The 22,982-nt window shown below is 40.2% G+C and overlaps 1 protein-coding gene across 4 annotated transcripts in view; it reads left to right on the forward strand.

Annotated features, from left to right (window-relative positions):
* Positions 1 to 720: 720 nt before the first annotated feature.
* The window catches only part of ENTPD1 (ectonucleoside triphosphate diphosphohydrolase 1), a 99,878-nt gene continuing 77,616 nt past the window's right edge, over positions 721 to 22,982 (forward strand). For 3 of the 4 annotated variants that reach the window (XM_036438678.2, XM_036438677.2, XM_036438680.2), the window contains exon 1: positions 724 to 1,363. In XM_036438678.2, the coding sequence (XP_036294571.1) occupies positions 1,348 to 1,363 (16 nt within the window). In that variant the 5' untranslated portion in view covers positions 724 to 1,347. Of the gene's footprint in view, positions 1,364 to 22,982 lie in introns of all 4 variants that reach the window. The other variant, XM_036438679.2, reaches the window with a different exon arrangement.

Consider the following 22,982-nt stretch of genomic DNA (forward strand, 5'->3'; position numbering starts at 1 on the left):
GCACAAGGACGAAATCGCCTATCCTTGCATTTCTCAGAACATATCTCCATCATTAAGCAGCGGGTGACTGTATAGCCAAGAATATATGTTCTGTATAGGTCAACTACAATCTTCAAGAGTCACAAATTGACTGATTTATGTAATGAAAACACCTTATGGTATAATTGGCTTCAGACAAAAGTTATCATGCTGGAGAAGTAATGTAGAATCAGGAACCAGATCTACATTCTTGCTTCGCTGCTATTCATTCATTCATTCATTCATTCAAATATTTAATGACAGCCCACTCTTTGGGAGAAACTGTATCAGACGCTGGGAGCACCTACTTGCTCTTAATTTTTGTGAACACGTGTGGCTTAACTTTTCCAGATGGCTAACCTTGGTTAGACTAGATGGTTGAAGTTTCTTTCAAACCTAAAATGCTAAAGTTTCTGACAGCCTCTTGGAGGGAGAAGCTGCCCAGGCAACCTTGGGACTTGAGGACTTACCTTCCTCTTGCGAGGATTAGCTTTCGTCCTGATTTCAAAATAACTTCGTACGCACAGTTTTCAAACCGTTGGCCAGCCTCTTATCTGTATTTGGGTCATCTTGACAAAGCCCAAGTGTAGCAATTTCTGCTCAGAAGACGTTAAGAGGCGGAAGTCACGGTCTGGGGAAAGGTGTACAACTTGCGTCAGTCAGTACAGCCAGAGAGCTGTTCCCAGCAAGCCGCCCCCCGGGCCGTCGCACGGGCCTTCTGTCCAATAACACTTCTCCTGCCACTGGCTGGTCTGACGCGTGGAGGATCCTTTGCTCTTCTGGTCTAATTAAGCCTCCTGAAAGGATTGCTCATCGGGGACCCGGAGTGATCAGCTTCATGGGGCGGGAAGAACTGTCTTTGCAGCCCAGTTTTCCCAGTGGGTATCAAGGTAACAAGTTTCTTGGTATCTGGCTTCAAAATTGCAATAAGTAAATAATAGCATTTTTGCTTGCAGCCAAGGTACTCCCCCCTCCCCCCCCGCCCCCCAAAGGGGGAGAGTGGATTTCTTTAACAAGAAAGGAAAGAGCGGGAGAGCAATATTTGAACACAAATACAGAAAGTTACAACCCTGGGAAGCCTTCTTGTTAACGTTACGGAAATGAGCAGCTAGACTCCTCCGCAGAGGCCAATCTGTTGTTCCAGTCAATGAAACAGAGTTAGAGGTTCCTTCCTAAACGGGCCGGCTCACTTGGCCCCTCCCACGAGCCCGAGGGTCTGTTATATCTCTGTTCCTTGAGAGTACCTCTCTCACTGAGACAGACCACAGCAAGCAGAGGCTGGAAAAAAAAAAATTAAAGAGCAGAGGAAGAACACAAAAGCTGCCAGTTATGGAAGATGTAAAGGGTAAGAGCAAAATTGATTTGATCTGAATCCTTAAGGACAAAAAAAAAAAAAAAAAAAAAAAAAAAAAAAAAAGAGAAAACCAAACAAACCCAAAGCCCAGACCAAAAGCAAGTACTTGAAAGAGCAAGAGGCACAGAGCCCTAAATGAACTTTCCCACCCTCTCCTTCTGAGAGGAGGCAGAAAAAGAACTTGGGGAAACTTTTAAGAAGCCAGCCGGGTTGTTTGTAGTCAAGGGTGGCTCTTGAGGCAGCTGAAGGAGCTCATGAATATTCATTACCATTTGTATTCAGATCTGGCTTTTTTTTTTTTTTTTTTTTTAAAGAGGTAAATGACTTCTTCCGTCCCCTCTGCAGTTAAGAGGCAGCTGCCTCATTTGTAGTCCAGAGTCATTTGCTTCGGTCGGGACCTCCGCGTATTTGCTCGAAGATGCTGGGCTCAGTGTGCAGATTTGTTTTGTTCTCTAATTTCCTGCGTGCTTTCCTGTTGTGAAATTAGCAAAGGCTTCTCCACAGGGATTTCAGAGAAGTTAATGTGGCTAGAAGCTGTCACAACAGGACCCCGGAGGAAGCCTCTTGCAAAAAAGACTGAAAACTTCTTGGAAGGAGTGTGTGTGTGTGTGTGTGTGTGTGTGTGTGTGTGTGTGTGTGTGTGAGAGAGAGAGAGAGAGAGTGTGTGTGGAGGGAGGCAGCGCCGAGAGGGGATGGAGGGCTGAAGAACAGTTTTATCTTTAAAAAGCAAGGCGTATCGGACGGACTATATTTAGATCTTGTCTAAAAACTGCAAGAGCAGCCGGCTTTGGAGAAATGGTGTGCAGTCTCTCTTGTCTTTTACCTCTTTTGGGCATTTTTCTGCCGGGACGGAAAGCTAGCGGCTTGCCAGTCGGAGGGAGCCAGGAGGAACCTTCCGCCGTGTGGGTGTGGAGGGTTGCAAACCTTCTTCGTTATCTCTCGTTTCTAAGAACTCCGCACGTTTTTATCACACAGAATGCGGAGGAATGGGATGAGGAACAGATTTCTTAATAAGGATAATAATGATAGCCGTTAACACTTGCTAAGTCTGTGCTGGGAGCTGTGCTAAGCATGTTCCGTGTGTTACTTATTACTCACATCGGCTTATGGGATGAGTGCTGCGTTTATGCACGATGGAGCTGAGGTAGTACGAGAGGAGCTTGCCGTGGGTCGCACGGTAAGTGGTGAGGTGGATGCAGGCAGAGGACACAGCATCCGCGGACTGTTGCTCTCTCTCTGCTCCCACCGCTCTTACTGTGCTCCTGCTCCAGATTTGCAAATCCTTGCAGCTACGGGGTAATGCTACTGATGAAATTGCAAGGCTGGGGAGGAATTTGTGCTTTCCTATCAAGTTCACTTTTTTTTCTCTTCTCTATGGTAGAGCTCAGCCATTGTCAATCCTGCCCTTCACAGAAGGGAGAGACTGAGGCCAGGACTGGTTAGGTGACAGGAATCATACAACCAGACTAGACCAGAAATCCCCCGCCTCTGGTTTCTAAGCTGCAGAGCCAACCCAGTCACCGCTGAGCTGCTTCCCCACCCCCAGCCGCTTTCAGTTCCCCTAAAGATTTTGCTTCGTTCCTCCCTCCCAGACTGTGTTGCAAGGAGCTTGCCTCTGCTTCTAAGGCCTCTCTTCCCGTTTAATGTGCAGCCTTGCTGCTGGGTTTGAACCCCAGCTCCATCATCTAATGACTGCTGCCTCATCTATAAAATGAAGATAATATAATACCTACCTCTTAGAGTTGTTGTAAGGACTAAATGAGGGATCCATACAAGGTTCTCAGAATGGGGCCTCATGCATATAGTACATGCTCAATAAATGCTACCTGCCAATCCCCCCTCAGGCCTCATCTTGGTTGTTAGACTTGGCTCTTTCTTGAATGTTTCTACACCACCTCACCACTTAATGCCTAAGGTGGCTTGTCATACTTGTCCACATTCCTGCCCTCTGAATTGTCTTCCCTGTCCCCAAGCCATAATTCATTTATTTACCATTGGATCTTCAGCGTCTGGAGCAATGTTTAGCACACAATGGGCACTCAATAAATATTTATAAACTTAGTATTCTTTTAGTTGATGTTCATCCAAGAGTCAGGAGGCTGGTTTAAAAGGGAACCTTTGAGTTCGCTGTACATATAGCTCTTGTGCAATCTGTAAAGACATTTCTCTAAGTCATGGTTCTCAACCTTTCTAATGCCGCGACCCTTTAATACAGTTCCTCATGTTGTGGTGACCGCCAACCGTAAAGTTATTTTCGTTGCTACTTCATAACTGTAATTTTGCTACTGTTAATGACTCATAAGGTAAATATCTGTGTTTTCCGATGGTCTCAGGCGACCCCGCTGCTGTAGAGTCTATAAGATCATTGGAAAACACAGATATTTACATTATGATTCATTAACAGTAGCAAATTTACAGTTATGAAGTAGCAACGAAAATAACTTTACGGTTGGGGGTCACCACAACATGAGGCACTGTATTAAAGGGTCGCGCGGCATTAGAAAGGTTGAGAACCACTGCTCTAAGTGAATACACTGAAAAACAAAATGCATCCCTACCGGTGGGTGATATTCCAAGCTGAGGCAGCCCCATGCCAGTGTGCCCAGTTTGGCCAGGCTAGCTCTGGCTGAACTGCAGCCCTCATTACCCCTCAGCCAGGGGACAACTGGAGATTTCAGATGCCTCATAGCACAACCTTAATCTCTCTGAACGGAACATTTGGTTTCAGAAACAATGTCTCCCCAGCCCCATTTAATTTTTTTTTATTTTTAATTCCCCCCTCCCCAGCCCCATTTATGGCACAGTCTGAGACAATGGGCGGTGTGAGAGAAAACAAACACTATAAAGGTTGGCACTGGGTGAAATCATAAAGTACGTTACAATTGCTTCCAGCACCCTCGCTTTCGTCTCCCTGGCATACCTTCAAGCCAATTTGACAAATATTATTGTGTCTACCATTTGCCAGATGTGTGGGATATAAACAGTTTGCTTACAATCTAGTGGGAAAGACAGACGTATATACAACCAAGTCTAATTAAATCCAGACTTTGTGAAGTGCTAGTAATAATAGCTGACATTGATTCAGTATTTACTATATGCTAGGCACTGTAATTATGTCATGCATTGTTTCATGTAATCTTCAGACTATACCTATGATTATAACAGCTGTGGAGGGAAGTTATGTGGCCAAGGCCACACAGCTAATAATAGGCAGAGGGGGAACTGAGACCTATATAGTTAGGCTGCAAAGCCTGGGTTTCTAATGCATTAAGTTCTCTTACCTCCCTAAGAGCTGTAATACAAGTCTAAAGAAAATGCCATGAGAAACACAATAGGGAGTGATGATTTCTGAGAAAACTTCTCAAAGGATGTGACACTTCAGTGGCTCTAGAAAGATGAGTTGAGTCTGGTGCTGACAGCAAGCCCTTCCTAGTCTAAGCAATGCTTACAGATCTTTTCTCTCTCCTTTCCTGAAACCAGAGTCCAGATTTAATAGTAAAAAGCTCTTTCACCCTTTCCAAGTTCTGAGCAGGGAACCTATTTACATGTCCATCCTGGAGTTTTGAAGGCAGAAGTCCAAAGATAGACCTGGCTCTAAAGGGTTAGTGGATTACCAGACATGTAATCCACTAACCCTTTACAAAGCAACCAGCTGCTGAATGTTAAATGATTTCCTTATGATTATCTTGCATGTTCATTAGACACATTTGATAAATAGATTTCACAAATGCCAGTGGCGGGTCTTGCTTTTACTTGGCTACACTGCATTTTAAGAGTATCTTCTCGGCAGCAAAAGCAAAATTAAGGGCAACCTTTGTGGTAAGGAATCATCAAGCCTCTTGATGGTTTGGTGGAAGTACCCAATAGCTCAGTCGTGGTGAGTGTGTGTGAATGCTCCTAGGCAGTGTTTCTCAAACTTTAACACGTATGTGATTCACTGGGGATCTTGTCAAAATGCAGATTCTGATACAGTAGCTCTGGGGTGGGGCCGGAGATTCTGCATTTCTAACAAACTCAAGTGATGGTCATGCTGCCCTTCCATAGGCCACACTTTGACTAGCCATGTTATAGGGTCATTGCATGCCTTAACCTCAGGGCTTATTTTGGTACCAAATGACCAATCCCTCCCCTAGCCATCACTTGGAGTCTCTGATCAGCTATGACCTTGCAGGATAATGGGAAGCCTAATTCATTCGTTTGTGCATTTGATTGTTTGTTCAGTCACTATATGCCCAGAACAGGAAGTTGAGGCCCCCCAATTTGTCATACAGCAAACAAGTCTGAATCTTTTTCACACAAATTATTCCACAAAGAAGGCCCTGTGTTGGTTTTCCCAAACATCTCTCCTCTTTCTCCAAGGCTCTGGAGTTTCCTAAGTTGCTTTCATTCCCTCCTTGGACCTGAACAGCGCTGGAGCCGTGCTGCCTCCAGGGCCCTTTGCTGGGTGCTTGGAGAGCCAGGGGCCTGGGGCACACTTGGAGAGCCAGTGTGCCTGGGCATTGTCTCAGGCTGCCCAAGTAAAGTGGGAAATATCCCAGCTACAAAGGAAGGGAGAGAGGACTGAATTTCTTTAGATTTGGAAAATTGAAGGAATTATGAGGAAAAAATAAGTTGGAGAAAAGAAGCTGGGAGAATTTGCCTAACATGTTTTCATCCTGCAGTGTTTGTGTTAGAATATAAAAATGACGTTGGAGATGCAGGAACAATGGCAGCACACACCCTACATAAAGAGGTATTTCCTTTTGATTCACAGGAAGAATGTAGACAACTCCTTCATGTCTGCGAGGGTGTTGTTTCCTTTTGATTCATAGGAATAACGTAGACAATTCCTTCATGTCTGTGAGGATGTAAGTAATATGGCACATGTCCATTAAAGAAAATACGAAAATATAAATTAGGGGAGAAAAGAAAAAAATCACTCGTGATTACACTTTGGTGTATTTCCTTGCAAAGTCCTTTTACTATGCTGGGTTGTTTCTCTCTTTCAGCATTTACTTGACTAGGACCTTGAAAATTTATGAGGTGGCATTGTGATCATTAGCTGTATATATGTACAATACAATTTAAAAGCCTGGCTTTCAGGGTAGCAGTGAAGCACAAGTCCTTTCCATCTTACAAGCATAGTCTTCTTAGCATGATTTTTATAGCTATATCGTTCATTTAAATGTTCCCCTAGCCAGTTTGCTCAGTGGCTAGAGCTTCGGCCTGTGGATTGAAGGGTCCTGGGTTCAATTTTGATGAAGGGCATGCACCTTAGTTGCAGGCTCCATCACAGCTCTAACCAGGGGCTGTGCTGGAGGCAACCAATCAATGTGTGTCTCTCACATCCATGTTTCTTTTTGTCTCTCCCCACTCCCTTCCATTCTCTCAGAGGAAAAAAAAAAAAAAATCAATGGAAAAATATCCTCTAGTGAGGATTAACAAAAATAGTAAAAAGAAAATAGTCCCCTGTTGTTGAACGTTTAGGTTGTTGCCGTTTCCAGTAAACATCTTTGTGCCTGGCGCTGTTCCACAGACAGGCTTGCATGCTGAGGATGCAGTCCCAAAAGTAGAATTACTGGATTAAAATTTGTAAATGTTTTTTAAAGTTCTTGATTGCTATTGCCAAGTTACTATCCCTAAGAGGAGATCCTTCATGTTCCCACAAGCAGGAACTGTTTTTGCTGAGCTTCTGACAGTTTTGGTGTTTTTGTTCTTGTTTTTAAAATGATCTTATCTACTTTGATGTTGTTTTAGTTTGTATTTCTTTGATTACCAGTAAATTTGACATTTTTCCACAGATATTATGTCAGTTTACATCTCTTGCTTGTTTATTATTTATTTGGATTTTATGTTTTTAAATTAATTTATGTGAGCTCACCATAAAATAAAAATATTCAAGTTTTTCAGCCATAATTGGCTTTCTGAATCTTCTCTGAGTGTTTTTTTTTTTTAAAAAAAATATATTTTATTGATTTTTTACAGAGAGGAAGGGAGAGAGATAGAGAGTTAGAAACATTGATGAGAGAGAGTCATTGATCAGCTGCCTCTTGCACACCCCCTACTGGGGATATGCCCGCAACCAACGTACATGCCCTTGACCAGGATCAAACCTGGAACCCTTCAGTCCCCAAGCCGGCGCTCTATCCATTGAGCCAAACCGGTTTCAGCTTCTCTGAGTATTTTTATACAGAGACATATAGTTAAGAATAGAGCCAATACATTTTTAAATGTGGTGTGGTAGTTTTCAAAGTAGTTTAATATTACATTAAAAAAATATGTTTCAAACAATAAAATTTTTTTTAAAAAAAGAGTATAAAAATAAAAAAAAGAAAAAAGAAAAAAATGTTTTTATTGATTTCAGAAAGAAAGGGAGAGAGAGAGAGAGAGAGAGAGAGATGGAAACATCAATGAAGAGAGAGAATCATGGATCAGCTGCCTCTTGCATGCCCTACATTGGGAATCTCCTGGTTCATAGGTCGACACTCAACCACTGAACCACATTGGCCTGGCTAATAGTGCATTTTTATTGTCTCTTTAATCCAGGATAATACTTTTTAAAGTTCCAAGTGATTATTTTGTTTAAACCATTAGTTTTAATTAATTTTATCTCATAATAAAGAATATAGCTTTATAATTTCTGAGGCTTCTTTGTATCCAAGCATGTAGTGAATTTTTAGAAATCTATGAACACTTGAGAAAAAGATATATTCTGTTTTTAAGATACAAAATTAGATATTTGTAAATCTATTCAGTCATTTCGATTATATGGCAGTCATATAATAACTTTCTCCTATGTAAAATTACAGTATATATGCACTTTTGTGTACTTTTCTTGATACCTATGAGAATTTAAGTTTCAGGATAAAAGCATTTGTGAATTATTTTTATAATGGCTTATTGGAAAAGGGAGGGGTAACGGAGAGTTGGGAATATAAAAAGAATGTAAAGTAGATGCAGAGAAAGAGTTTTGGGAAATAGTCTTGGAAAAGATAAAAGATAAGAATTCACGCGGGGGTATGGCCCCTAGTCCTGGCATGTGATCAGGGACATCTTTCCCCGCTGCCTGCAGCTGGCCCTGCCCTGTCCCCCTCGCATGTGCCCCCCTTACCTGTTCGCCATTGGGTGATCGGAGCCTGACCTTGACGGCTGGGAGAAGGGACTGAGAGGTCGGCCATTCTGCCCTCCTCTCCCCCGTCGCCATCCACCCAGGTTCCATTTGCCATCGGGCAGTCAGCGCCTGACAGCCTGGTGATGGGACCGAGAGGTGGTCAGTGTGCCTCATAGTGACTGATTCAGTGGTCATTCTGGCTCTTCTGCTGTTAGGGTCAATTTGCATATTAGCCTTTTATTATATAGGATCCTAGATAGAATCCTATACTAGATATATGATTTGAAAAAATTTTATCCCATCGCATGGGTATTATTTTCATTTTTTTAGGGGTGCTGTTTGCAGCACAAACATTTAAAATTTTGGTGATGTCCAGTTTATCTATATTTTGCTTGGTTGATTGTTTTTGGTGTCCTATCTAAAAAATCCATTGCCCAATCCAGATTCATAAAGATTTGCACTGGTGTTTTCTTCAAAGAATTGTGCAGTTTTAGCCATTATGTTTAGGTCTTTGATCTATTTTTGAGTAATTTTTGAGTATGGTATGAGGTAGGGTCCCAGTTTTATGTGAATATCCAGTTGTCCCAGCACCATTTGTTGAAATGCCTATCTTTTCCCCAGTGAATTGTCTTGGGATGCTTGTTGAAAAATCAATGGACTATAAATGTGAGGGTTCATTTCTGGACTCTCAGTTCTCTTCCATAATCTGTCTGTCCTTGTGTCAGTTCCACACTGTCTTGGTTACTATAGTTTTTGAAATTAAGAAATATGAGACTTCCAACTTTGTTTTCTTTTTTCAAGATTGTTTTGGCTATTAAGGGTCCCTTGAATTCCATATGAATTTGAGGATCAGTTTGTCAATTTCTACCAACAAGACGGCTAGGATTTTAATTTTAATTTTGATGTATCCTTTGTAAAACTTTGGCTTTGCAAATCCAATTTGAGTCTATCTTCGTGGAGGAATTTAGTTCACATTTACTTTACTCGCCATTCTTCTTTTATTCTCCCTTTGTTTATATATTTCTACACATCACTTTTCGGCCTTTTGGCTAAGATCAAGTGTATATATTTCTACAAAGCTGGATAACAGGCATCTTATTTTTATTCTTATCTATGGATAAGTTAAATAGTAAAAGAAAAATATTCCTGAGCTTCAGTTTATCTTAATATCAAGTAAAGAACAATAGTTACATTTGACTTTGTTATGAAAGAGAGTTTTTGTTCCCTGTGCCTTCCTTTCTTATTTAATTTAACTTGATATTATACATTCCTATATTGAAAATTCTATTAGTCATTTATTTCACAGGGTTTCTACTTTTTTATTTAGATATTTATAATCAAATTCAACACTCCATGAATAGAATTCTTCAAAAAAGTACTTTTCTCACTATGCCTTTCTTCATTTTTGGAGTCTTTTTAATACATATATATTGTTAATTTGCTTACATATTTATTTTATCTCTTCTTTAAAAAAAGATTTAAAATTGATTTTTAGAGGAGTGAGAAAAGGAGAGGGAGAGAGGGAGAAAGAGAAACATTAATGGGGTGCCCCCTGCATGCCCCTTACCAGGAATCCAGACCACAACCTGGGCTTGTGCCCTGACCAGGAATCAAACCTGCATCCTTTCGGTGCATGGGATGATGCCCAACCAACTGAGCCACACTGGCTAGGGCCATTCTTGAGATCTTAATTTTGGTTTCTTTCATAATGATGTGATAGGAATACTGAAGTAATTTTTTAGAAGGGGTATTAGTGTGGTCAGAGAATGACAACTTGTATAAATACAGAAATCTTATCTCCCTAAAGTAATTGGAGATAGTCCTCCATTGTCTTGAGAAACTTGATGCTAGAAAAAAGTTTGAGGACAATTAGCTTTCAACCTGAATGTCTTTTTCTGTTCTCTATTCCTGATGTTTATACTCTTCACAGTAGCATAGCTTAGCATAGACTTCCTTTCATAAATTTTGCCTCCAATATGGTAAACCTGCTTGATTTCTAAATTCAGGAATTTTTAGGAGCAAAAAAGATTTCTCTTGTCATAACTTTGATCAATGTTTCTGTTTTGTTTGTTTTTCCTTTTTAGGAATCAATTATTTGAATTTCTTGTATTTAATACCCTTCCTCCCTCCTTCCCTCCCTCCCTCCCTCCCTCTCTCTCTCTCTCTCTCTCTCTCTCTCTCTCTCTCTCTCTCTCTCTCTCTCTCTCTTTCTTTCTTTCTTTCTTTCTTTCTTTCTTTCTTTCTTTCCTTTTCTCCTTCCTTCCTTTCCTTCATTTACTTTTCTTTGTATTCTGAGAATATTTTCCCAAGATTGTATTCTACATCACTGATTCAATTTTCCTTAATTGTCTCCAATATAAACTTTCATTCACTTACAATGTTTTTGGTTCCATGAAGTCTTTTTATCTTAGTTTGTTCTGTTCTCACAGCAACATCCTCTTGTGTCTAACTAAAAAATAAACAAAGAAAGATTTCCTATTCTTTTCTACATCTTATCTATTTTAGAGGAAAGCTTTTCCTCTTGTTCTTTCTACTTTACTGAAAAATTTATCTAATTCTAACCCATTATCCTGGAAAAAAAAGAAATTCCTTTCGAGTATGTGCAAATGAATATATGAGTTTTCATCTTATTCTAACAAGACTTAAGGAAGCATTTGGGGAGATTCATTACTATCCAGAATTAGAGTGGTGGGAATGCATATTCTAACCTTGGCTCCCTCAGATTCTGTTTGCATCCTGGAAGAATGCGTCACCAAATGCTATATTTCCCTTCTTTGTGTGAGAAGATGGTCTTCTAGCCAAAAATGCTCATTCAGATCCAAGAAAGAAAACAAAAGTCCTGTCATCATATAGCCATGTTTCAATGCTTCAGAGGATAGAGAGGGTAGGACTGTCAGAATTCTGTCAATATTGTTGTGCAGAGACATACAGACATTCTAGAAGGAACCTTCTCTGGGCCCATTTTCTTGCTTTTGCCCCTTTCCCACTGAAAGCCAACCTCTGTTGAACTGGGAAGTGAACTCCTGTTTCATTTAGTGTCTTGCCCAAGTAATGCCTTTTGTTGGAGATCACTTGTCAAGTCTCTTTATACTCATGGTGGACACATGGTTGCCAGTTTACGAAGACAACAACCAACACCCAAACAAACAAAACAATAAGCCCAGGGTTTCCCAAAGAGTTCCCATCCTGCTCTGCTGCTCTTCTCCCATTGTGCACTTTTGTTGTTCCCAAGCTGATGGGTGCTGGGAGGGCCAACCTAAGTCCTCTACTTATTTGGCCCTGGTCATGTCGCTATGTCTCAGAAGAGGCAATACTGGCCATTAATACCATTTCTTAATTTGAATGCCTGGGCATTTTATTTGGAGGGGAAAAAAACATTTCTAGGAGGGTGTGGCCAAGTATTTTCTTTTGCATTTATCGTTATACTCAGTAGCCTCTAGGGTAGGGGTGTCGAACTCAATCAGAGAAGGGGCCAAAATCTAAAATCCAGCCTAAATCGCGGGCCGAATGGTTTACTGAACAGTCATAAACTGTCATTGTGATGGAAACGCAGCGGAGTGCAGTGATGACAGCGCGGTGCGGGCCACATTGCAAGGCCTGGCGGGACGGATTTGGCCCGCGGGCCTTGTGTTTGACACATGTGCTCTAGGGAATGAACCAAAAAGTTAATGAGCAATGAATGGGGTTGGGAGGTGGGATGGAGACAAGTATTGGGCTCCTGCTATAAGTCCAGTAGGTGAGAGATGATGGGGACCTGCACCTAAGGCATTAAATGGGAGGGACTGGATGTAGGGGATATTCCCGAGGTACAGGGTTTGGTGGTATGTTGGGAGGAAAAGAGAGAAAGATGTCAAGACATTTTCAAGTTCAGATTTGGATGACTGGGTCAATAAATGTTTATATATAAGCCTGGGAGTGGGGGAAGGGTGTAGATTTGGCAGGGGAGGAGGGAGGTAAGTTCATCCTGGCACATGCTCAATCTGAATATTTATAAGAAGACATCAAGGAAGAGATATTCTGTTGGTTGCTAGAAATTTGGGCCTAGAGCTCAGAAAGGTCTGGTGGAAATTGAGAGATAATAGGAGTTGGGAGTTGGAGCATGGAGTCAGTGGTTAAAAGTAGGGGCGTGGATAAGTCACCCTGGGAAGTATAGAAATGAAAACAAAGAGGATGCAGAATGGGACCTAAAGAAATACCAATATTAATAAAAGAACCAGAAGAGAAAGAACTTAAGAGATTCAGAAAGAGTGCTAGAAAGGCAGTTTCTGGAGGAAGCCAAGGAGAGAGTCTGAACCTTGTAGCCAAGGGAAAGGGTGTTTTGAGAAAAGTATCAAGAAGAAGCTCCAGAGTTGCCGAATAGGCAAGAAAGAAAATGAGAAATTTCTTCTCCTCTTCGAGCATACTTTCTCCTGCCATCTACATCTACCTCACAGTGTAAATAATGTATTTGGGAATTGAGATGCATTTTATAACGTTTCCTACCCACAGTTTCTTTATCCCTCCACCCACCAAAGAACTCCCCAAAACTCAAATGGTACATTTTAAAGTGAGATAAATATGATGATTGTGTTTGAAAATTTGGAGCTTATAGTGTCCTTGGTGAAAACAGATTTATTTAGCCATATTAAGAGGTGAAAGAGCAGAATGTAAGAAAGTAGGAGCAGTGAATTGGTGGAGGGAAGGAGAGAGCTGACTTGTGGGATGAGTCAGATCCAGGGAAGAATGTTAAGACTAGAGTGAACTTGCTTATCTTTGATAGATAAGAGCCAGCAAAAAGGATATGTACTCATCATTCAACAAATATTTGTTTAGCAAAGAGTATGTGTCAAGCCCTTTTCTAGCCACTGAGGAAACCAAACAAAATTGGTAACCTCGTAGGACTATTATTCTGGGTGGAGGGGATACAGATAAGCAAAAAAAAAAAAAAAAAAAAAAAAGGTAAAATGTATGATATATTATGTGATAAGTACTAAGGAGAAAATTAAAGCAGGGAAAAGGGAGTAAGAAATGTTGGGAGATTACATTTTAGAAAGGATGTTAAAATAGAAGGTGATTTTCAAAAAATATTTTTATTGTTTTTAGAGGGGAAGAGAGGGAGAGAAATAGAAACATCAATGATGAGAATCATTGATTAGCTGTCAGGCCCACAACCCGGGCATGTGCCCTTGACTGGGATCAATCCAGGATCCTTCAGTCCACAGGCTGACGCTTTATTTATTTATTTATTTAAAATAAATTTTTATTGTTCATATTATTACAAATGTTCCTTTCCCCCCCCTTCTCACCCCACCCTCTGCCCTTTCCTCACCCCCCATTGTCCTCATCCATAGGTGCACAGTTTATGTTCAGTCTCTTCCCACATCCCCCTCTCCCCTTTTCCCCAAGAATAAACAGTTCACTCCCCTTCCATACCTCTGATTCTATTATATTCAACAGTTAATATTGTTCCTCAGATTTTTTTTTTTTTTTAGTTTCCTTGGTTTTTAGATTCACTTGTTGATAGTTACGTATTTGTTGTTCATAATTTTTATCTTTGTTTACTTTCTCTTCTGAAAGAACCCCCTTCAGCAATTCATATAATTCTGGTTTGGTGGTGATGAACTCCTTTAGCTTTTTTTTATTAGTGAAGCTCTTTATCTGACCTTCGAATCTGAGTGATAGCTTTGCTGGATAGATTATCTTTGGCTGTAGGTTCTTGCTATTCATCACCTTGAATATTTCTTGCCATTCCCATCTGGCCTGCATGGTTTCTGTTGAGAAATCAGCTGACAATCGTATAGGTGCTCCTTTATAGATTACTACCTTCTTTGCTCTTGCTTCTTTTAATATTCTCTTTGTCTTTTGCTCTTGGAATCTTAATTATGATTTGTCTTGGTGTGGTCCTCTTTGGATTCCTTTTGTTTGGAGTTCTGTGCGCTTCCTGGACTTGTAAGTCTAATTCTTTCACCAGGTGGGGAAAGTTTTCTGTCACTATTTCTTTCAGTATGTTTTCGATATCTTGCTCACTCTCATCTTCTGGGACCCCCATAATTCTGATGTTGGTTCACTTGAAGTTGTCCCAGAGGTTTCTTACATTATCTTCAACTTTCTGGATTCTCTGGCCTTCTTGCGTCTGTGGAGGAGTGTCTTCTGGCTCTTTATGTTCCAAATCTTTGACTTGATTCTTGCGATCTTCCATTCTGTTTTTAGGACTCCATAAAATATTTTTTATTTCAGACAATGTATTCTTTATTTCTTGTTGATCCCTTATTATTTCTAGTTGATCCCTTTTCATATCCTCATAGGTCTTGTTTATTTTATCGGCCTTTTCTAGGAGATTCTTGAACAACCTTATAAGTGTGGTTTTGAACTCTATATCCAGTCGCTTTTTGTCCTCCATTTCTTTCGTTTGTGATCTATTTGGTTTAGGCATTTTCGCAGGCAGCTTTCCTGATGGGGCGGGGTTTCAGGGTGGAGCCTACAGCCTTGGCTTCCGTCAGCCCCGCCCTATGCGACTCCTGAGACTCAGGGTCCTTCAGTACTTGTTGCGAGCGCCTCTGAGAGAAAGGTGCCCTCGATTTTCGCCTGCTGCCAAACTGTCTATGCTCTCCCCCAATGAGTCGGGTATTGGGGTTCAGTTCAGTTGGTAGTGGGATTGGAGGTGGCGTTCAGAGCAGTCTGAAGCCCCTATCTCCTTCCCGTCAGGGCAATCCCGTGGCACTGCCGGCCAGCCCTTTTCTGCGCGCAGTGTGCGCGCCTCCGGGACCTCCTTTCGCCGCTTCCCCGGAGTCCCGCCTTGCAGCCCAGCTCCCTATGGATGAGCCTGGGTCCCCGGGGTCTGGCCTAGAATTGGGGTTCAGAGCAGTTGGAGCTGGGCCCAGCACAGTCGGAGCTTTTCTCTCCTTCCTGCTTGGGACCGCCAGCCAGGCACTCGGCCTCCCTCCTCTCCAGCTCTGTCCTCTCCGCGTGCGCCGCGTGTCTCCGTACCTTGGGCTTTTACAGCTCCTCTGCGCTTCCTTCTGGTTTTCTCCGTGCTTCTTGTTGTAGAATTTCCAGTCAGTCGACTTTCCTGTAGTTCTGGGTAATGTCCATTTTATATTTTAGTTGTATTTTGTTGAAATTGTTGTGTGCGGCTGCGGCTAGTTGCCTACCCGAGCAGCCATCTTGGATTCTCCTCACTTTCTTTTTATCCAGGCTGACGCTTTATTCACTGAGTCAAACCAGTTAAGGCTAGAAGGTGATTTTGAAGAAAGACCTTGAAGAGGTGAAGATGTGTCTATCTCCAGGAAGTACATTCCAAGCAAGCAAGTAAAAAGTCCTGAAGAGAAATTAGATGTTTAAGAAACAGCAAGGAAGCCATGTTGCTGGGTTGGAGAGAGCAAGGAGGCGAGAGCTGAGAGATGGCATTGATCTAAACATCTTCTAGTGCCTTGCAGAGCACTGGTTAGCCTTTGCATTTCTAGATGGTGGACTAGGAAACCACTGTGGGTTTTGAGCACAGGAGTGACTTGATCCAATTTGCATTTCAATAGGATCATGCTGGCTGCTATATAAAGGATAAACACAAAGGGGGTAAGGGCAGAAGGGGACAGACCAGTTGGGAGAGAACTTCAATAATGAGGATGAGCGATGACTGTATCTAATTCTAGGTGGTAGCAGTAGAAGCACTGAGGAAGTTATTGGATTTTGGATCTATTCTGAAGGCAGAATTAATGGTATTTTCTGATGGAATCTGGCTGGGACACAAAGGGAAAAGGAAACTAACTGCAAAGTTTTGGCCTTTACAAGAAACTGGAATAGTAGAGTTGCATTGAGCTGAGATGGAAAGACTGTAAGAGAAACAGGTTTGAATGAGAAGATTAGGATCTCAATTTGGGTTTTTTAGATGCCTATTTAATAAGAAATGCCTATTTGACACGGAGTTTTTTTTTTGTTTTTTTTAAATATATTTTATTGATTTTGTACAGAGAGGAAGGGAGAGAGATAGAGAGCCAGAAACATCGATGAGAGAGAGTCATCGATCACCTGCCTCTTGCACATCCCCTATCGGGGATATGCCCGCAACCAAGGTACATGCCCTTGACCGGAATCGAACCCGGGTCCCTTCAGTCCCCAAGCCGACGCTCTATCGAGCCAAACCAGTTTCGGCAACACGGAGATTTTGAATTGAGCAAATGAATATATAAGTCTGGAGTTAAATTTGGGTCATCAGGTGGTGCTTAAACTCAGTGAGACTGGATTTCAATGTAATGAAATTGGATGAGATCACCAAGGGAATGAATGTACATAGAAAAGAAGTTTCAAGTCCTGAGCCTTGAAGTCTGGGGACAAGAAGAGAAACCATCCAAGATGACAGAGAGAGGGGGTGGATATTTGGCTGGTGAGGTGGGGAATAGAGGGGGTGAACCAGGAGAGCATGGTGTAAACTGGAAACCAACTAAAGAGAATTTCATAAGAGGAAGTGGTCAGCTGAGTCTAATGCTGCTCATGGGTCAAATCAGATGACATTGTGCACTGTCCACGAATTTAGCAGATCACTGATGGTGATCTTGATAGGCACACTTTTGGTGACACACTGGGAGCAAAATTCTCACTGGAGTTAATCCTATTGCTTTCCTCTCCCCTTTCCCCTCCCCCTCTTTTCGTCCCCCTCCTGTCTCCTTGAACCAAGGAGAAATAAGTAACATCTGAAGAACATGATTTAGTGTGCGGGTGGCCTGGTTCCTCAAAGGAAATTCAGAGTCGTGGTACCAGAAGGGGAAACGCATTCTTGGCAGACAACACAGCAATGTTCACTTCAGCTAGAAATAACCCATTTCTGTTCTGTGTATCCTTTTTACAACATCTACCATAAGCTATCTGTGAAGTGTTTTAGGAATGGAAACTTTTATGGGAAGGTGTGTAGCCTGCTGCTGAAAGACCATCTACATTGCAAACATTTTCTGCGAAAGAAAAGCAGAGGCCCTAAGGCCAGGAAGTGCACCTTTCACAAATGTGTCTTTCCCAGTGAGCTTGATCCAGGACTTAAGAGTGTGAAGACAGCCCAAACTCCAGACCCCAACCTACTGTTGCATTCCCCAGACTTGCCCTATGGCTTCGGAGGGTATATCTGTTTGCAAAACTCAATGATTTGGAAGACTTTACACTTTAAGGGAATCTAGAGTCCAGCAGGAGTAGGAAATCTCTATTGAAATGTGGTCCAGGTATCTCTGTATTTGGCATTTCAAAAAGACTCACTGAATGTTAATGCTGGAAGAAACTTGAGTCTTCTCAAATCTCTTTACTAAAATAAAATTAATTATGATTGCTATCTTTTATTTATTTTTATTATTTTTTTAAATATATATTTTATTGATTTTTTACAGAGAGGAAGGTAGAGAGATAGAGAGCTAGAAACGTCAATGAGAGAGAAACATCGACCAGCTGCCTCTTGCACACCCCCTACTGGGGATGTGCCCGCAACCAATGTACATGCCCTTGACCGGAATCGAACCTGGGACCTTTCAGTCCGCAGACCGACGCTCTACCGTTGAGCCAAACCGGTTTCGGCATGATTGCTATCTTTTAATATATATATATATTTTATTGATTTTTACAGAGAGGAAGGGAGAGAGATAGAGAGTTAGGGAATATCGATGAGAGAGAAACATTGATCAGCTGCCTTCAGCACACCTCCTACTGGGGAAGTGCCCGCAACCAAGGTACATGCCCTTGACCAGAATGGAACCTGGGACCTTTCAGTCCACAGGCCAAAGCTCTATCCACTGAGCCAAACCGGTCAGGGCATGATTACTATCTTTTAAAATTACATAAATAATACAATTTTATTATAGAAAATTTGGAGTATATGAAGAGCAATTAAGAAAATAAAACTTCTCTGTAATTTCACTATTCATAACTCTTTGTCATGGAACTTCCCAGTCATTCTTTTATCCTCCTCTCTCCTACTTTTAATTGTTTATTATTATTATTTGTTTTCTAAAAATTTTGGGCTATGTTATGCATACTGATTGTAATCTTCTATTTTATTTTTTAATTTGTCATGACCATCGGATGGCTTTTACCACATAATTTTTAATTTCTGCAGAAAATATTGTATCATTTGAACATATATCAATATTTAACTATTTCCTTTTGTAGAACATATGGGAAATTTCCAAATATCTTACTGTTATAAATAACTGCTTGTGAATTGATCTCAGTGCATGTCTTTGAAGATTTCTTTAGGACAAGTTCCTAAAAGTAGAATTTCCAAATTGCTTTCCAAATTACAGTAGTATGTGAGTGACAGAAACACTGAAGTCTTGAGTTGGGAAGGAGTATACTCAACTTGCCCAGCTGGTTTGTGGCTGAGTGATTTTTGGAGTACAACTCCTCTGCCTTTTAAGTCCCTTTTTCTTGATAACGTGCTTCCTGTTACATTTAATGCTCTTGCTATTGATGTCTTGTAGGACTCCTTGGACCTTGATAACATAATTTTTCCTGCAAACTCTGCGGTTCCCACTCATGCTGGGCTCGTTCTTTAATTCATCCATGGGCATAATCTGAACAATTAGAGACAGACTTTTTTTCATGAGAGAAGATGGTGTTCTTCAGATACTTTTCCCCTTTTGGATTATAAATGTTGCCAGTGTTAGTCAAGTGCATTGGACATTGCCTCATATACCTGAAGCATTTCTGAGGTTTCCTTAACCTCTTTTTTACCTGCCTGGTTTTATATTTTTGCTCCAAAAACCCTACCTCACAATAGTACTTCTCTATAGGAAGGCCATCTCTCAGTGGACTCCAATGATTGAATCTCCATCATAACCTAGCTGTATTTCACTTTGACTCACCCCAACCCATCTAACCAGGCTGTGTGAGGTGGTGGGGAATGAAGAAACTTTTCTCTACCCTTCTAGTTGGTCTTAAAACTAAATCACCATTAGATTAACAAGAGAAAATAACCAAATTAAATTACATACAAACATATGGGAACCCTACATACATGAAAGAATCAGAGACCTCACATACACGAGAGGTATAGATAAAGAAAGTTAAAATGAGTTATATATGGCATTCTGAGCTAAGATTGAGATAAGGCATGTCAGGCTTCAAATAGGAGGAAGATCATTTTCAGGATGACAAGAAGAGCAAATATTCAGTAACTATATGTCTGCCTAGCACTATAGGTAGGTCATAAAAAGTTATTTCTGGTAGTAACTCTTATTATGGGAAAGACCCCTAATTTAAATTCTTTAAAAAAAAATACATTTCATTGATTTTTTACAGAGAGGAAGGGAGAGGGATAGAGAGTTAGACACATCAATGAGAAAGAAACATCGATCAGCTGCCACTGGAGATGTGCCTGCAACCAAGATACATGCCCTTGACTGGAATTGAACCTGGGACCCTTCAGTCCACAGGCCGACGCTCTATCTACTGAGCCAAACCAGTTAGGACCCTAATTTAAATTCTTTCAGGGAGAGGTAAAAGTTTCCCATGAGCCTACAGGGAAATTGCCTTCAGCTCAAAATAATCTACATGCCAAAACAGCACATCTTACCCAGCTGGTGTTGCTCAGTGGTTGAGCATTGACCTGTGAAGCAGGAGGTCACAGTTCGATTCCTGATCAGGGCATATGCCCAGGATGTGAGCTTGATCCCCATTGGGGTGTGTGCAGGAGGCAGTTGGTCAATAATTCTCTCTTATCATTGATGTTTCTATCTCTCTCTTTCTTCCTCTCTGAAATCAATAAAAATATATTTAAAAACAAACAAAAAATCCTGGCACATCTTAAGGAGGCCTGCTCCGAGCTCCTTTAGCAGAAGCACAGCAGGGCTTCTGTTAGAGCAGGTTGTCCTGATAGCTCTTCCATACTGGAAATTTTAAAAAGGCAATAGCATTTGGCCAATTCTTAACCTATAACTTCCCCAATATTTTTCAAATATATTTCTTAGCCTTAACCATTTGAAATGGAAAATTTTATAGGTCAAAAACTGTCAAGTATTGGCAATATCTTAAGATTCATCCTAATATGTAAAATGATCCCTGATATCAAGAATATGCTATAGAACATATCCCACTTTATCCTCAAGATAAATTTTAGAAGTCTTGCCATGATGCCCAAGCACCCAATCAGGGCTATATTTCTCACATAACAAAAAGCAAAGTTGTTTTCTAATCTTCAACCGAGGATACTTTTTCCATTGCTTTGTAGAGAGAGTGAAAGAGAGGGAGTGAAGTTGAGAGGGAGAAAGAGAAGAACATAGATGTGAGAGAATCACATTGATTGGTTGCCTCCTGCATACGCCCAGACCCGGCTGGAGATCGAATCTGCAACCCAGGCATGTGCCCCTTGACTGAGAATAGACCCCATGACTCTTCGGTGGGCAGGCCGACACTGTAACCACTGAGCAACCCAAGCCAGGGCAAATGTCAAAATTTTTTTATTTAAAAATATCCTTTGTTGTTGAAAAGATGGAGGAAATTAATATTCCCAAATTATTGGTGAGAGTGCAATGAGTAAACTTTCCTAGAGGGAAATTTGACTTATTATTTAAAAAGTCCACAAACTGACCCAGCACATCTTTGAGAACCTAGGTAAAGCAGCCTGGATCCATGTATAGATGTACCCACAGGATATTTATTAGAGCCTTGTTTATAATAGTAAACAACTGGAAATAACCTAAAGCAATGTATATCCATACATGAAACAAAGATAAGTGATGTAAAAGAGTTTCCAATAACAAGAGAAATAATTATTGTTAAGAGAAAAACAAATTATGAAGTTGAACAACCAAGACCCATTTTATAAAAAAAGTTAGTAAATGTAGATATTAAATATGCACAGGAGGAAGACTAGCAAGACATACAGTGAAATACTAACAATACTTATGGATAATTAGATAAGAGTGCATTTTATATTTCCTCTTTTATGCTTTATTGTACTTCCAAATTTTTAATAGTGAGCATATAATAGTTTTGCAATCATAAAAAAACAATTAGTTTTATTTAGAAAACTTGGTCATGGAAATATTTTTTAAAATATATATTTTTTATTGATTTTAGAGAGAAACATCAATGTGAGAGAAAAACATTAAGTGGTTGCCTCTTGTACGTACCTGGAATGCTCTCTCCCTCCCATATGCTCTGACTGGGAATTGAACTGGTAACTTTTGGATACATGGGAAGACCTCATCAACCAGGGCTGTCATGGAAATATTTTAATGTTAAATGGGAAAAAAATCCTTTCAACAATACTAATTGACTAGTAAAAAATTAAGCATGTTTAGAATAAATATATAAAAGATAGTAAATTACCTGTTAGCTTTATTTTAAATTTTCAAATAAAATTTGGGTGTTAATTCTTGCTTTCTTAGAGCCAATGCTATAACAGAATATCTGAAAATGAGATATGAATAGCCTGGAAAAAAATTAATTCCTCACAAAAGGGAAATACTCCTGAATTTGAAATAACAGAAGTTGGTGAAAATAAGAATGAAACTGGAATGAAGAAATTATCTTGGATTAAAAAAAGAATGTGTTTACAACCTTGAAAACCATTAAATTCTTGGAATATCAACTTATTAAGATTGGCAGCAATTTTTCCTCTGTCTGCCTTATACATGAAGTTTTCCAGCAATGACAACAGCTCCATTAGAAGACATAAAATCAAACAACAGTCTTGAAGCAGAAGAGATCTTGATAATTACTTAGGTCAGTGGCTCCTGGATTTTTAAAATTAATGAACTGGCAGAATCTTTTTTAAAAAAATCAATATTAATTTTTACCAAAATGATACATGCATATACAGAGTGGGGCAGAAGTAGGTTTATAGTTGTAAGAGAGTTTATTCTTTTATTATTTATTAATTGTTTTATTTTCCATACAAACAACTGTAAACCTAATTTTGCCATGCCCTGTTAAAGTCAAGTTTAATAAGTCATAATAAAGAAACTGCCTTCACCTGTCCAATCACTTTCTACCTTATGTTTACACTTAAGTCCTATTCTCTGGAATAGCCACTTTTATTATTTTTAGGATTTCTTCTGGTATTTATGCTTACACTGCTAATTCAGATGTTACTTGTTGCTTTCATATTGTGGTAGCTGAGTACTTTGCTTTCTGACATTATTTCCCCAGGGGTTGCCCTCTCCAGACTATTTTTATATAGTGATATCACAATTTTCAATTAAATCAATATCTAGTGTTTACCTTACTAGAACCATGTCTAGGTCAGTATTATTTGTACCTTAGATTTCCTTTCCTGTATGACTTTTTATTTTTACTTGCATTATTAATAAGGTCTCATTTCTTCATCTGTTAGTTTTCCATGTTTCTATTAGTAATTCTTTTTATAAATCCTTCAATATAATTTATTGCAAAGTCTGCAATCTTTTCTTTATTATCCTTTTTCTTTTCTATTTATTTTTTTGTTTGTTAAACCTCACCTGAGGATATTTTTTTCATTGATTTTTAGATAGAGTGGAAGGGAGGGAGAAGGATAAGAGACAGAGAGGGAAAGAAAGAGTGGGGGGGAAAGAGAGAAAGAGCGAGACA

This window comes from Pipistrellus kuhlii, unplaced genomic scaffold (genome assembly GCF_014108245.1).
Source record: "Pipistrellus kuhlii isolate mPipKuh1 unplaced genomic scaffold, mPipKuh1.p scaffold_m20_p_15, whole genome shotgun sequence".
Taxonomy (NCBI): Eukaryota; Metazoa; Chordata; class Mammalia; order Chiroptera; family Vespertilionidae; genus Pipistrellus; species Pipistrellus kuhlii.